Source organism: Halyomorpha halys, unplaced genomic scaffold (genome assembly GCF_000696795.3).
Source record: "Halyomorpha halys isolate HHAL.00 unplaced genomic scaffold, Hhal_1.1 Scaffold134.1, whole genome shotgun sequence".
Lineage (NCBI taxonomy): Eukaryota > Metazoa > Arthropoda > Insecta > Hemiptera > Pentatomidae > Halyomorpha > Halyomorpha halys.
The window spans coordinates 1,509,808-1,523,553 of record NW_027107159.1 but is presented as its reverse complement, the minus strand read 5'-3'; the positions used below and the strand labels follow the sequence as shown (position 1 = coordinate 1,523,553).

The 13,746-nt window shown below is 29.3% G+C and overlaps 2 protein-coding genes across 6 annotated transcripts in view; both read left to right on the top strand.

Moving 5' to 3' along the window:
* LOC106678325 (neprilysin-4) overlaps positions 1 to 13,047 on the top strand; it is a 31,023-nt gene extending 17,976 nt beyond the window's left edge. For all 5 annotated transcript variants that reach the window (XM_024359390.2, XM_014416776.2, XM_014416775.3 and 2 more), the window contains 3 exons: positions 794 to 900; positions 1,356 to 1,531; positions 12,726 to 13,047. In XM_024359390.2, the coding sequence (XP_024215158.1) occupies positions 794 to 900; positions 1,356 to 1,531; positions 12,726 to 12,825 (383 nt within the window). In that variant the 3' untranslated portion in view covers positions 12,826 to 13,047. The remainder of the gene's footprint in view (positions 1 to 793; positions 901 to 1,355; positions 1,532 to 12,725) is intronic.
* Positions 3,153 to 7,843, top strand: LOC106678324 (retinoblastoma-like protein 1). The gene has a single exon (XM_014416774.2). The coding sequence runs from the start codon at positions 3,554 to 3,556 to the stop codon at positions 6,428 to 6,430; it is 2,877 nt and encodes a 958-aa protein (XP_014272260.1). The 5' UTR covers positions 3,153 to 3,553; the 3' UTR covers positions 6,431 to 7,843.
* Positions 13,048 to 13,746: the final 699 nt, after the last annotated feature.

The following is a 13,746-nucleotide window of genomic DNA, read 5'->3' as shown; positions in this document are numbered from 1 at the left end:
TTAATTTATTTATATTTTTATAATATTTAATTTTCTTTCATTAATCATTATTAGGACCTTGTAGCTTTGACAAATGGAATTCTCGATTGGTAGTTCAAGATAATGATGTCTGTGAAATTTATTTTAAAAAAGCACTATGTAACCTTCTCCATTCCCTGCATTTTTTTTATTTAACTTGTTCGATCAATATATTAATGAAATGGTCTGGAATATAATTTGACAGGGCTTAAAAGTTGAATTTCTAAAAAAGTTCCTCTAAAGTACATTTATTTTGTTTATTTGAAATAATTAATCATATTTATTGATACCTAAAATAATAAATGGATGAATGCAAAATATTTTTAAAAAATTGATAATTTACTATAGGAGGAAATAAATGTTTTTTTTGTTTTCTTGATTGTTTTGATGATAGTCGAAACTTTTGACTATTGTCATAACATCCATGAAAATAAAAGATTGTAATTCTTTTAATTTTTTAACCAAAACAATAAATATAACTATATTAAGAAGAAGTATTGCTATCGTGAATAGTAAAAAAGGTGAATTTGGTACAATTAATAATGATTTCAACTCAAATTAGGGTAGTAAATGGAAGTTGTTTGATGTGCAAGCAGCACCAGATTTATTTTTTGTAAAACGAGTTGTTTATTAGCTTTATGTTTTTTGTCAAAAATTGTTAATCATTAAAATATTATGACTGACTTTTTCTGAATACATATTTTCTATTAAAATTAATACAGTAAGGAGATCCTCTTTTTTGTTTTATAGCTCTTGTTTGTTTCTCTTGCTACAGATCAGTATAGCAAATATGTAGTTGATGAAGTTGGGATTCAAGTAAACGGAGAAAGCACTCAAGGGGAAAACATTGCAGATAATGGCGGAATCAAGCAATCTTTTAGAGTAAGTGAGTTCTGATACTAACTATGTTATTTGTTTTTCTAGATAAGGGAATTATGTTGTACGGAGGATTATAAATAAATTTCTTATAACATACATTTATTCTGATTTCCTCTAACATTATGTAACAATGTGAATAAATTATTTTGTATTTATTTTTTTTTACCATATACTGTAAATAGACAATATAGAAAAAGCTATAAAATATGTAGAAGATGGTCAGGGTTGTAGTAAAAAAAAGAACAAAATAGTTTTCAACTATTTTGACTGCAGCCCTGACCATCTTTTACATATTTTAAATTATATGTTCAAATATTTGTATATATAAATATACAGCTATAATTATTATTTATAAAACTCAATAGGGTTTGATTTTTTTTTTTTTTTTAGTTTAGTCCTGGTTAAAAATTATGTATTTTCAAGACGTTGTTAGTAATATTTCAATTAATTGGTCTCAGGCTTACAAAAAGTGGTTGGAAAAGAATGGAGAATCCGATGAAACCTTGCCTGGTCTCAACTATACAGGAATGCAGTTGTTCTTTCTCAATTTTGCTCAGGTTTGGTGTGGAGACACGAGACCTGCTGCGACCAGAAACAAAATGAAAACTGCTGTTCATTCCCCAGGAAAATACAGGTATTTTTAATTTTCTCATACATTATTTATCATAGCTACACTTTTTAGCAATGCTGAACTTGATCTTTACTCTTCTTTTTTTTTAATAGAACTGAAATTAAATTTCATCCTGCTGAAATCGCCCACATTTAAATTTTTAAAAGTATTTTTTATGCTTTAAGATTAAATTTATTCCAATGTAGATATTAAAAAATTCAAATTTGGAAATTCTTATTCCAGCAATGTCAGTTATGTATATAAACATTTTTAATCATAGTAAGATATTATTGTTTTATCAGTTTGGTGTATTATATATACATTTTTTTGAAAATAACTGAAGATTCATTTTTACAATGAACTTGATTTTTCCAGCGGTATTTGTTTCTAATCACAGTTATTAGTGTGTTGCTTTTCATTTGTGAAAACTCCATAAAAAAATCCTATGAGAAATATATTTAATTTTATGGTAAAAATTAAATATGTAATACATAATGTAATGTTATTTTTTAATATTAAAATTTTTTTTTGTCTGTCGAACTTTAAAAATATAAATAAATATTTTTTTCTTAATAAAGAAACTTATTTACTTAACATTTAAAGTTTTCTTTAAATGCTTGTGTCATAAAATAACAAATAATTTTTCCTTCTCTGACTGACAACCTGTTGGAATGCTATGACAAAATAACACATATCATTGTTGAAGGTCAAATTCATTGGGCCAATATGGTTTGATTACAATAGATAGATTTCCGTCATATTTAAAATGAAAAGGAGATAAATCGATATTTATTTATCTACAATTCTCTCTAATTAAACAAGCAATACAATTAAAATAACTTGGGTAGTTCCATATGCTATTTTTATTGAAATATTATCCTCTCAGTTTTTATTGTATATTAGAATTGATTTACAGAGTTTCTTAGTATTACTTTAATTCATTCAAACACAATATATTTTCAAACTATTGATTAGTTCCATGAATGAACATCAAGTAAGTACTTCTGTTCCACTGCATTATATTTGTATGAAAAACTTAATGAAACAATCCATAATTAATAGAAATACAACTATAAAGGAGTCTGCTTCTTTTATTAGAGAGATATCTTAAATTTGTATCTGAATGAAATAAAATCATTCAAGCTTCATTAATACCAATTGATTGAAAAAAGTAAAATAATATTTGTTAATGTGTATTGCTGTCCTAAATAGACATTTAAGTCTTCATTTCACCTGCAGTGCAAAAAATTGTAAACTGAATAAAATTTAATAAAAAATAAATAAATAATATACCCAATATTTTTTTTTAAACATTAGTAAAAACATATATATTATACCAACTTTCACTAAAGAAATAATAATTTTCATTTTTTCATGAAAATGTTTTGGCGGGATTTTTTTTTAAATATGGCCTGCAGATGTTGAGCCGAAATTGATTGTTAGATTCAATTATCTTGTATTTTTAATATTATATGCTGATATTTGAAATTCTATAGGGTTCGGTTAAAACTAATTTTTTTATTTATTAGTTTCATGAGTTTTTGTTTGCAATTTACATTTATTTATTTAATAAAACGTGGAACACGAATTTTTGCTATCGATTAACCTCACTATCGATATGAGATTGTCATTGCGCCTTTTAATAATGGCAGTACATTAGAGAAAGGTTCGTTGTGTAGGTTCTTATCTGTCAGAAAACTTTTTTTTTGTTTTGTTTCCTTCTTATTTACTTACCACTCATATTTTTTGTGGTATTATTATAACCTATTATCGTGTTGCGATTAGTTTATCATTGATTCAGTTTATCCATCAAGGTGTATTGTTTAATTATCACATCGTTTTTAGTTTTTTGGTTTAGAAAACTACTGTTTTCTAGTTCACTTCTCTGTGATTTTGTATAGTCGTGCTGTTTGTGATTTCTATTAAAGTTTCGATAGACACATATTCTTTCATGTTTTGACTTCGTTTATTGTACGATCTATTGGCAAAGTGCTAATATTTCGATTCTTCATGATCACAGTTTAAAATAATTTATTATTTCTCAAAATGCTGCCAGAAGATACTGTAAGAAGACTTTATAAACAATTTCATGAGCTATGTCGAGCACTTAACTTAGATAAAACATCTTCTGCAGAAGCTTGGAGGTCCTTTAATGAAATTTATGAACCATATATGTTAGCTGGTGAACCTCAACATTGGATGGGTTGTGCACTTTATGTTGCATGTAAGACTGCAACTGTTGCTACAGTTTCTAAATCACCTGTCATAATTCAAGGAAATTTGGTTAATTTGAAAGGACTTCTGAAGTTAATCGATTTGAGTATCGTTGATTTTTTCAAATACATTAGACGATGGGCTAACTTCGCCAAGCTGTCTGTTGAATTTTTGAGAAGTCTTGATCAATTTGAAAGAGATTTCACCGTCTCAATGGTTCTGTTTAAAAAGTTTCAACCAATTTTTAAGGATATTTTTTCAGAAAACAATGTGGAAAATGCCAAAGTTAATAAAAATAAGAAACAAAAGAACAATCAGATACCTTTGATAAGAATATTTGATTTCAGTTGGACACTATTCATATGTGTGAAATCAAATTACCCCAAAATCAGTGATGACCTAGTTCATTCTTATCATTTATTGTTAGCTTGTTTTGATTTTATATTTGCCAATGCTTACATGAGTGGCAGAAAAGATATTATAAATAAAGATTTTCCTGATAATCTTGCTCTTAAAACTAGGTTTTTCAATTTGTCTGATGTACCATGTGTGCTCGATGTCCTGTGCTCTCGTCATGATGGGAAACCTGTTGATGCAAAATCCATTAAAGAATACACATGGAGAAAGCATATCAAGCAACTATTTGAAAAGCGAGTTCTCAAAGGCAACAATATATTGTTATCTGAGATATTAGATGCTAATTATTTTGAACAGAATTTCAAATCAGTCAATAAAGTCTATGAAGAATACGTTTTGAGTGTTGGTACATTTGATGAAAGGATATTTTTAGGTCGTACTAATAACTCCTGTACCATTGAAAGTCTCACATGTAATAAATTATGTGAAATATCTGAACAGTTGGAAGCTAAAAGAAAACTAAGCACCCAAAACAAAAACCCTGGTATTTTGATGACACCTTTGACTTGTCGACAGTACTTGAGGAACAGTGACCGGACAACTTTCTGTCCTTTGCGTAGTGAAGTTCAGAACTTTGCTTTATTACAGACTATAGTTGGATTCAGAGAAGCTTATCCTAGTGAAGATTTAAGAAAAATCATTGATTCTTGTGAAAAAAGACCTGTTATAGAAGAATATGTAATTGTACTTGCTACTCAAGTCAAACAAGCTCTTGAAGGTGAAGTGATTGGCAAGGAATTCCCTGAAAAGCAATGTGAAGTTGTTATTAAACTATTTTACAAATTGATAGATTCTATATTACCTGAAGAAACAAGAAAACCTGCTTTTGATCCAAACTCGCTATTGAATCAGGAAGTATTTATTAAGACTTTGTTTGCATGTTCCTTTGAAATTGCTGCATTCTTATGCACCAGTGCACAGCAGTATCCCTGGGTAGCTAATGCTTTAAAGTTGCCTCATTATTATTTCTACAAAATAATTGAAGTTGTTGTAAGGACCGAAAGCTCATTGAGTAGAGATGTTGTTAAGCATCTTAAAACTATTGAAGAAAAAATATTAGATAACCTTGCCTGGAAAAGAAACAGCCCTTTATGGAAAGCTATAATTGAATCTGGACAAGGAGTCCCATGTAGTGAAGATGTTATGCCAGATAATGATTCTGCAATGAAATCTGGTATAGCTGATCTGAATATTGATAGACTGACTGTTTTGGCAGGTAAAGATAGTGCTTTGACTAATTCTCCTGGTACTCCTCTTGCTGATAATTTTAAGGCTTCTCCACAGAGAATAAATTTCAAAAGAGTGCTCACCAGTGAAAATATTAATGATAATGAAACTGAAACTGCATTAAAAATTATGAAAACTGATTCCAATGACAATGGAATTGCTTCTGTTGTCATTTCTAAGCAACTCTTACATTTCAACGACCATGGATTTGAAGTTAACAAGTTACCAGACTCAGCAATTCATAAAGAAAATAAAAGACCTCGTCGAACAGGGCCAGTTGCATTATTCTTCCGAAAGTTTTATTATCTTGCCTCTGTCAGGATGTTAGATTTATGTGACCAACTTAAACTCATGCAAGTTGATGTAAGACAAAAAATATGGACTTGTTTTGAAGAGACAATTGTCAAACATGTTGGTCTGATGTTTGAGAGACACCTGGACCAGCTATTAATGTGTTCCATTTATGTTATTTGTAAAATAATAGGAATCGAACTAGCTTTTACTGATGTCATGAAATGCTATCGAAATCAACCTCAAGCATTATCCGATGTTTATCGTGAGGTATTATCATCTCCTGACTTTTCTCTTGAAGATATAAAAAATCTGAAAGACTCTGATTTAACAGATATAAAAGAGGAACGAATCGACATTATTAAATTTTACAATACTGTTTATATAACTAAAGTTAAGTCTTTGGTTAGAAAGTTTAATTGTTCTTCAGATACTGATAGAATTATTTTATCTCCTATACCACAACAAGTTACCACACCACCCAATACTAGAAGAATATCTGAAAAACATAGTTTATATTTGCGCTCATTCGAATTGGACAAAAGTGGAGAAAATTCACCTAATAGTGCTTTAAGCTACAGGTTCAGCCGCAGCCCAGCCAAAGATCTTAGAGCTATTAACAATATGGTCTCTAAACCTGATTTATTTCGAGTGGGAAAGAGACTTCTTGCTGATGATGATGAGGAGAAGAACTCTTCATATAGCTTGGCTTTGGCTAAGAAAGTTAAAGGCTTGTGTGCCGATAGAATAACTGCTGGGGTTCAGGAGCAGTAAGGTGTATTATCATTGAAAATAGCATTAATATGTAAAATAATTAATATTCAAAATCAATTAATGTTATTAACTTTTCAAAAATGTTACAGAATAATGTTTTATAGTATTTTTTATCTGAATCATTGATTTATATTTTCTCTGTACATGTATTTTTGTAATTTTTTAAAGATGTTTATTTGTTATGAGTTCTACATTTCAGTTGGGTGCAGTTACAGATTGTGTTGTAAAAATTGATGTTAAGGTTTTTTAAATGATATATCATAGTGAATCATACTGCTCACTCGTGTGGAACTCTTAATGAATTGATATAAATAATGCATATTATTTTTAAATTTGAATTAAATGTATAATAGAAGTGTGATTTTTGTCAATTTAAATCTAAAGGCATTTTAAAGACTGTTGGTTGAAATTGTATGTAATATCGTATTTTATTGTTATCCTTCATACTTTTAAATTTTTGCTTTAGGGTAAGCACACTAGAAGAATTGCATAGAAATGGGTGCACCTTTAAATCAAATTAATCGATCTCATTATTAAAAAAAAAAATTGTATTTTTTTTAATTTTAATGAATTTTAGTTTATTTTATTTATTATGGTTATGTAAGAATTGAAATTGACAAAATATTTTTCTGTTGAAGTCATTTTTATAAATGAAAAAAAAAACAGAATAAATTTGTTTATTTGAGAAATAATTTTTGTGCTGGTATTAGCTTTAAAATAATCATTATTATTTTAACATTAATTAAATGTACACAGTACTAACGGTGCAATATTGTCTCAATGTGGTTACTTAACCTTGATTATTATTCATATATTACTATCAATTTTTTTAATTAATTAACTATTGAAATGAAAGCAACTATTTTTTTTTTTAATTTGTATTGAGGGTTTCTTAAGTCCACATTGACAACTAAAAAAACCCTTCAAAATTAATTGTATTTTGAATCTCACTTTTTATTTTAATATGTCCCTTTTCTTTTATTTTTATGTCTCCTATGAGTGCTTCTTAATTATTATAATTTTCTTATACATAATATCAAAATTTTAAATTTTTGTTGATTATCCAAGATTCTATTATACACTATAAATAGTGATATGCCTTTTTTGTTTTAATTGTGATTATGAAGAAATATTTGATTTTGTGAATAGTAGCAATATGTATAGAACGCTAGAAATCATTGTATATCAAAGTATATTTATTGTTTACTGACATAACCATGAATAAAAAATTAAAAATTTTTATAATAAATTATTTAATTTTGTGTTGTGAATATTGTTTGCTATTATTTAAATTTGTATCGAATTTTTTTTTCTTTTTTTTTTTTCTAAATATATTTTTAACTTCCATAGAAATATATGTATAAATAGTGAGGTCTGTAGGAAGTTTTAAATATAACAGTCAAAAATTAACACTGCATTTTTATTACCCAATTTTTCTGTCCATTTTTTTAGGATATATTTGGTGAAAATATCTTGTAATTTTTTTTAGAGTATAAATTTAGATTATAATGTCCATTATTTTTACCATTTATTAATCAAATTATATTGCTTTGGTTGCCTAAAAAGTAAAAAACTATTTAATGTTTGGTTTATAAAAAATGTTTGCATATCAACCATCAATTTCTTAAATGTAAAAATCAGTGGATTCCTTTATAGCGATGCTGAGTGCATTTCTACTAACTTCATTAACAATACAACTGAAGGTTATCTTTAATATTTGGAATATTATAACTTTTGAATTAATTTTCCTAAAAAAGGAGTACCTTTAATTGTATTTTTCGTAAAGCTTGTGGAAATGTACTTGACACTAGTGAAGTAAGCCATTGATATATAAGAATGTTAATTGATCAGTATTTAGATTATGATGGAAGTCATATAATTCCATCTAATTTATTATTGTGAGTTCTGTTTAATTTTGGTTATAGGTTAGTATGTAAAAATTGAAAATGTGAAATTTACTTTTTATTCTACTCCCTCCCCCCTCTTGTTTTTTTTTTTTTTTTTTTTTTTTAAAGCAACTTGACCCCAAGTTTTTCATTTTATGGGACCACCACACTTAATTAAAAAGTCAACAGCCCCAGGTCGGATTTGAACTGGCACCGTCCACAAATCCCAGAATGGTAGACTTAGGTCTAACCGTCTGAGCTATGGACGGCCCCCTCATGTTTTTAAAGTGTTGCAACCAGATGTTTTTGTTAGTAGTATCTGTTTTTGTTTTTTTATAACTCAGTTGAACTGTTGTGTTTTTCTTACAATAATGGTTTTAGGGAAAATATGTAAATTATTCAAATTTTTTCTATGGTTATAACCTTATATGTGATATTTACATATATCTGGGTTATCTTCAGTTTCATTTTTATCTGGATTTATATATATTTCCTGTCTTATTATTTAATAGCTACTTGCAGATTTCTAATTATTTCAAGATTACTTTAATATGATTTTCAGTTGTGAAAACAATATCTGTTTAAATTAATATCAGAACTGTTTTTTAAATTCACTTTCATCTTCTTTTTTATATTTTTTTAGATCATATACTTATGAATAACAAAAACAGGAGAAGGTTGTTTCACCTCCTTTTACATGTTAAAGGCTTTTAACAGTTTCTCTTTGATCCTATACTGCTATAATGTTGGTAGATACACTTTATATCATTTAATAAATTATTCCTTAGTTTATGGGATTGATTACTATTGTCATTGAATTTAATTATGTTGATGCTGCTATGTTTTGTTACAATCTGTTTCCCATATTTATTAAATGGATTAGTTTATTTTAACCTATCCAGAAAAAAAAATCATACTTTGTAGCTACATTCCTGGAAATTTTAGTAATTCATACATTTTATTAATTTCTATTGCATCCTATTTTCAAATGAAGGCAATTTTTTTGTAAGTTTTTTAGTCACTGTTTTGTTTTTGATTTTGCTTACAGGTCCAGTTTTCTAAGTTATTCATTACTGGATTTTCTTGTATTGTGGTTGTTGCTTGTTCTTGCCTTGAAATCAGACCCATTTATATTTACCTGGTATGTTTCTGTTGAGTCATAATATATGTTTCTGTAAAATTTTAATTTTTGCAGGGTAATTTCCCAAAGGTGAAACGAATTCCCAGTCTCAGTTTTTTTTTTTTTGTGTGTGCTTATAAACTTTGTATAGATTTTTTTTTTGGTTCCTTCAGATTCTCCAATTGCAATATCTCTGTTGGAAGACCATTTCGACATTTTAAAATTCTATATACCAAAGGCAACAAACTCCGTTATAAATTTTTAACTTTTAGATTCAACTCATATCAAGTTAGGCTATTTTGTAGCTGAAGGAGTTTGAGGCATCATCTTTGCAAACTCGAGTCTGCAATTACCCTAGTTCGAATCAGGCTTGGGGTTTAACTTCTATTTCGTGGTGGCCCCATGAATGAAAACTTGACCTTCCCAATCTGGTTAAATTAGAATGGTTTCCTGTAGATAAACCTCCTTTTTTGTTCTCATATACTGGGGTATATGAGAACAAAAAAAAATCTCATAAGTTATAAAGCATTTTTAATTATTGTAAAAATGCTGATATTACAGCTGCTATATCTTTGTTGGGAGGCCAATTAAAATTTATAAAATTGTAGATATAGAAGGTCTCTGAGGCACCAATCGGTATTATAAATTTCAGACTTTCAAATCAACTCTTAAGTGAGTGTGAAAAATAGTTAAAAATTATTAAAAAATAAAAATGCTGATTTCCAGTTGGAATATCTCTGTTGAGGGACCAGATCAAATTTTGAAAATTCAATACATTAAAAGACTCAAAAGTAATCTACCCCCATTATTAATTAAATTTTTAGTTTCTACTTTAAATAAACATAAAAAATAGCTAACTGCATCTAAAATTACTAGTTTTCTTTTTGGGGTACCAGCTAAAACTTTGGAAATTCAAGATGTAAAAGGTGTCTATGGTGTAAGACTCCATTAAAATTTTAGCTTATTGATTGAGGAAGTATAAAAAATTGTTATTAATAACGAATACAATTTAATTTTTTTTTTAAATTTAATGATTTTTTATATCCTATTAGAAATGAAGACCAGAGTTCGAATCCGGCTGGGCAGAAAATTCTTTTCTGTTACACTGTAGCCGTGAGTCTTGTGGATTCTGGAGCCCTCCTCGCCTCCTTAATTGAGTAAAAATCTAGCAGTCGAGCGTGATTCTGACCAAATCACCTCCTAGCACAACCGTTGCTCTGGTACCAGTACTCCCTTACAAAGCACTGAACCCCTGACCATGGGTTGTAGTGGTACAGATTTAATTTTAATTTTTTTAAATTAGAGATGAATCTGAAAGTTGAAATTTATAATGAAGTTTGTTGCTTTAGAGAACTTTCATTCAACTTTATATGTAGAATTTTCTAATTGATCTCCAAACAGAAATATTGCAGCTGGAAAATTTCATTTGATAAATTTGGTAGCATATTATACCTTAACAGACAGAAGCACATTAAGTAGATATCAAGGGGTCTGTTTTGTATGGTCAGAACATGCTGAACACGATTCAGTAATTTAGGAAACTATTTGTAAACGAAACTGTGGGGCACTGCTAGTTAATAATAAAAGAAGTATGTTGTAGTTACAATGGATATCATACAGCAGGAGAGATTTTAATTTTTTTTTCTTACTTGTCCATTTGCTCTAGAATATGCACTCATAGAAGATGTTTTTTATTTTAACTCTTTAGTGTCCATACTTCTATTGTGGAGAAGGAGGCTTTTTAAAAGCTATTTGTGGGAGATATCGACTCCAGTCTGAGATATGATATAAGCATGATTTCTGGAAATTTCTACACACAAACGGGAAGTGAATTTTCCTATAGGTCTTGGATAAATAATCACAACAATGATAGATATACAAGTTTCTTCACACTAATCTCAAATAATTAGTTGTTTGCACCAGATGATCATCTAATAAGATTGTTACTTAAAGCATTTGATCTTAAAAAATTCAAGGAAACTTATATCTAGTTATGTTGTTCATTAAATGTAAACATAATGCACCTACAGTAGGCCCTCCACTTTCGTACATAATTGGTTCCTGAAAGTGTGTGCGAATGTTGAATGTTCAAAAGCTGAGGGATGTAAAAAAATACGCACCAAAAACTGTGTTTTAAAGTATTTATCTATCAATATGTATACATAACCAAGCACTTTAAGCTTTTGGGTGTTTCCTTGATAAAGTTGTCAAGAGTTAGTTGACAACCACCCATTTTTTCTTTTCTTAATAAATATTTCTATAACATATAGTGTCTTTCTTTATTGATTGTGCAAAGCGTGACCGTTTTGTTATTTCCATATTTGTCTCGATCGTATGAAGTTTATAAGTTCTTAATTTCTTTTTGTACGTATTAACACTGCAGTTTTTCTGTTTCTGACTCATGCTTATCAATTTATAAGGTTGAAATATTTAAACTTAACAAATAAATTAGCAAAGCACACAACACGTTGATGTTCGCCCTAATGCAATACTGAAACTGTTTTGTTCTCTTGATCCAAAGAACATTGTAATCCTCTGCGGTTGGATGTCCCTTCTCAGTGGACATCCGATCACAGAGGATTAAACTGTTGAATTTATTTAAAATGTACAAAATAGCAAAAGTCGAGGGCCACCTGTATATTGATGTTTGGACAATATTTTGTTAAATTTAGAATTAAAATTTTTATTAAATTAAGAAATTAATATATAATTTAATTTGTTTTAATTTAAATTTAACTTCTAATATGCTGTGTAAACTTAATCGAATTATAATAAGTGAAATTGTGATAATAATAAGTTATTGACTAAGATAAATTTTGACAAAGGTTTAATAGCCTGCTACATTTCTATAACAATTATAGCTGTTATAGAATATAGTAGTATTATAAATAAGATATTTAAGAATGGCTGAAATGTAGGAATTATATGAAAATAAACAGTGTGAGACTATATGGATATTTTTTTATTATAATTGATTAAGATATTAAGTTTTAAATTTTATTGTTTATGAAATTTGTTGCTTATAAGGTTTATATAGCTTGGATTAACTTATAAACTTTAGTTGTAATAACATATTGCTTTTCTAGTACTGCTCAGGTCTGTTGTGAATATTATAGGTTTTTTGAATCACCATCAGTACTGTGGAAACCTATCAGAAAGTGTAGAAAACAATTTGGTTAAAGGGCCTTAATTTTGTTTTTCTTTATATATCCTCTATAATTTAATAATCTTCAACTGCACCAACATAACTTATACACTAATTTATTCATTACTTATTTTTTATTTGTAGGGTCATCGGAACTCTCTCAAACAGTGTAGACTTCTCCAAAGTTTATAACTGCCCCCTTGGATCTCCTATGAACCCTATGAAGAAATGTTCTGTCTGGTAGGTGATATACCTACCTGGTGGTGCTAGAGTAGACCAGTGACTTCACGGGATGCAACAACCCGGTACTGGGGTCTTCCCCCTCCCCTCCTATAGCGGCCTTACTGTATGAGGATTCAACCATGACCTATATGTACTGTATATTTTTAATTAAATGTATCACTGCTCCAGTACTTACCTATGACTGTACATTTGTGGACAATAAAGTCTTAATGAAAAAATGCAATTTTTTTTTTAATTCAATGGTAGTTACATTATTATTATTTTTTTTTTTTCTCCTGCCAAGAAGCACCACGGCCACAGAGGGCCTATTGTACAACGTCCCTCCTCTGCTCAAAACAGGCCAATTGCCTTTGCAAATCTGGACACTGTATAAGGGTACACTGTTTTGCAAAGTTTGGGATCCAAGATACTATCCTTACCAACGATGAGGAGTCGTGTTCTTGCCACTGCATCACATTTGCAAATGATGTGGTAGAAGTCTCTTCCTCCTTCCAGCAGAACCTGCAGATAGGGGACTCTATCAGTCTCATTTTATAGAGATGCTTGTTTAGCTGACAGTGTCCCTTGTATAGACCTGTCACCCATCTTAAGATGCTCCTATCCATATTAAGAAGGCAGTTGCTTCTTTTCGGGCAGGGTCCTTTGAGGAACATTTTTGATTGTTCCATCCCTCTGGTATTTCTCCAGAGTAACCCAGCCTTGCTCTCAGCAATCTTTTTGATATGCCTCTTAGCATGGCTGAGACTAATTCCACTTATGGAACATACTCAGATCCTTTCCTTGCTAGGTAGTCCGCTTGTTCATTTCCTTTAATGCCTTTATGTCCAGGCACTCATTCCACCCACACCTTGTTGGCCAAGGAGAGAAAGTTCAGATTAGCCTTACACTCCTCCACCAATTTGGAACGGGTTGCATAGTTATC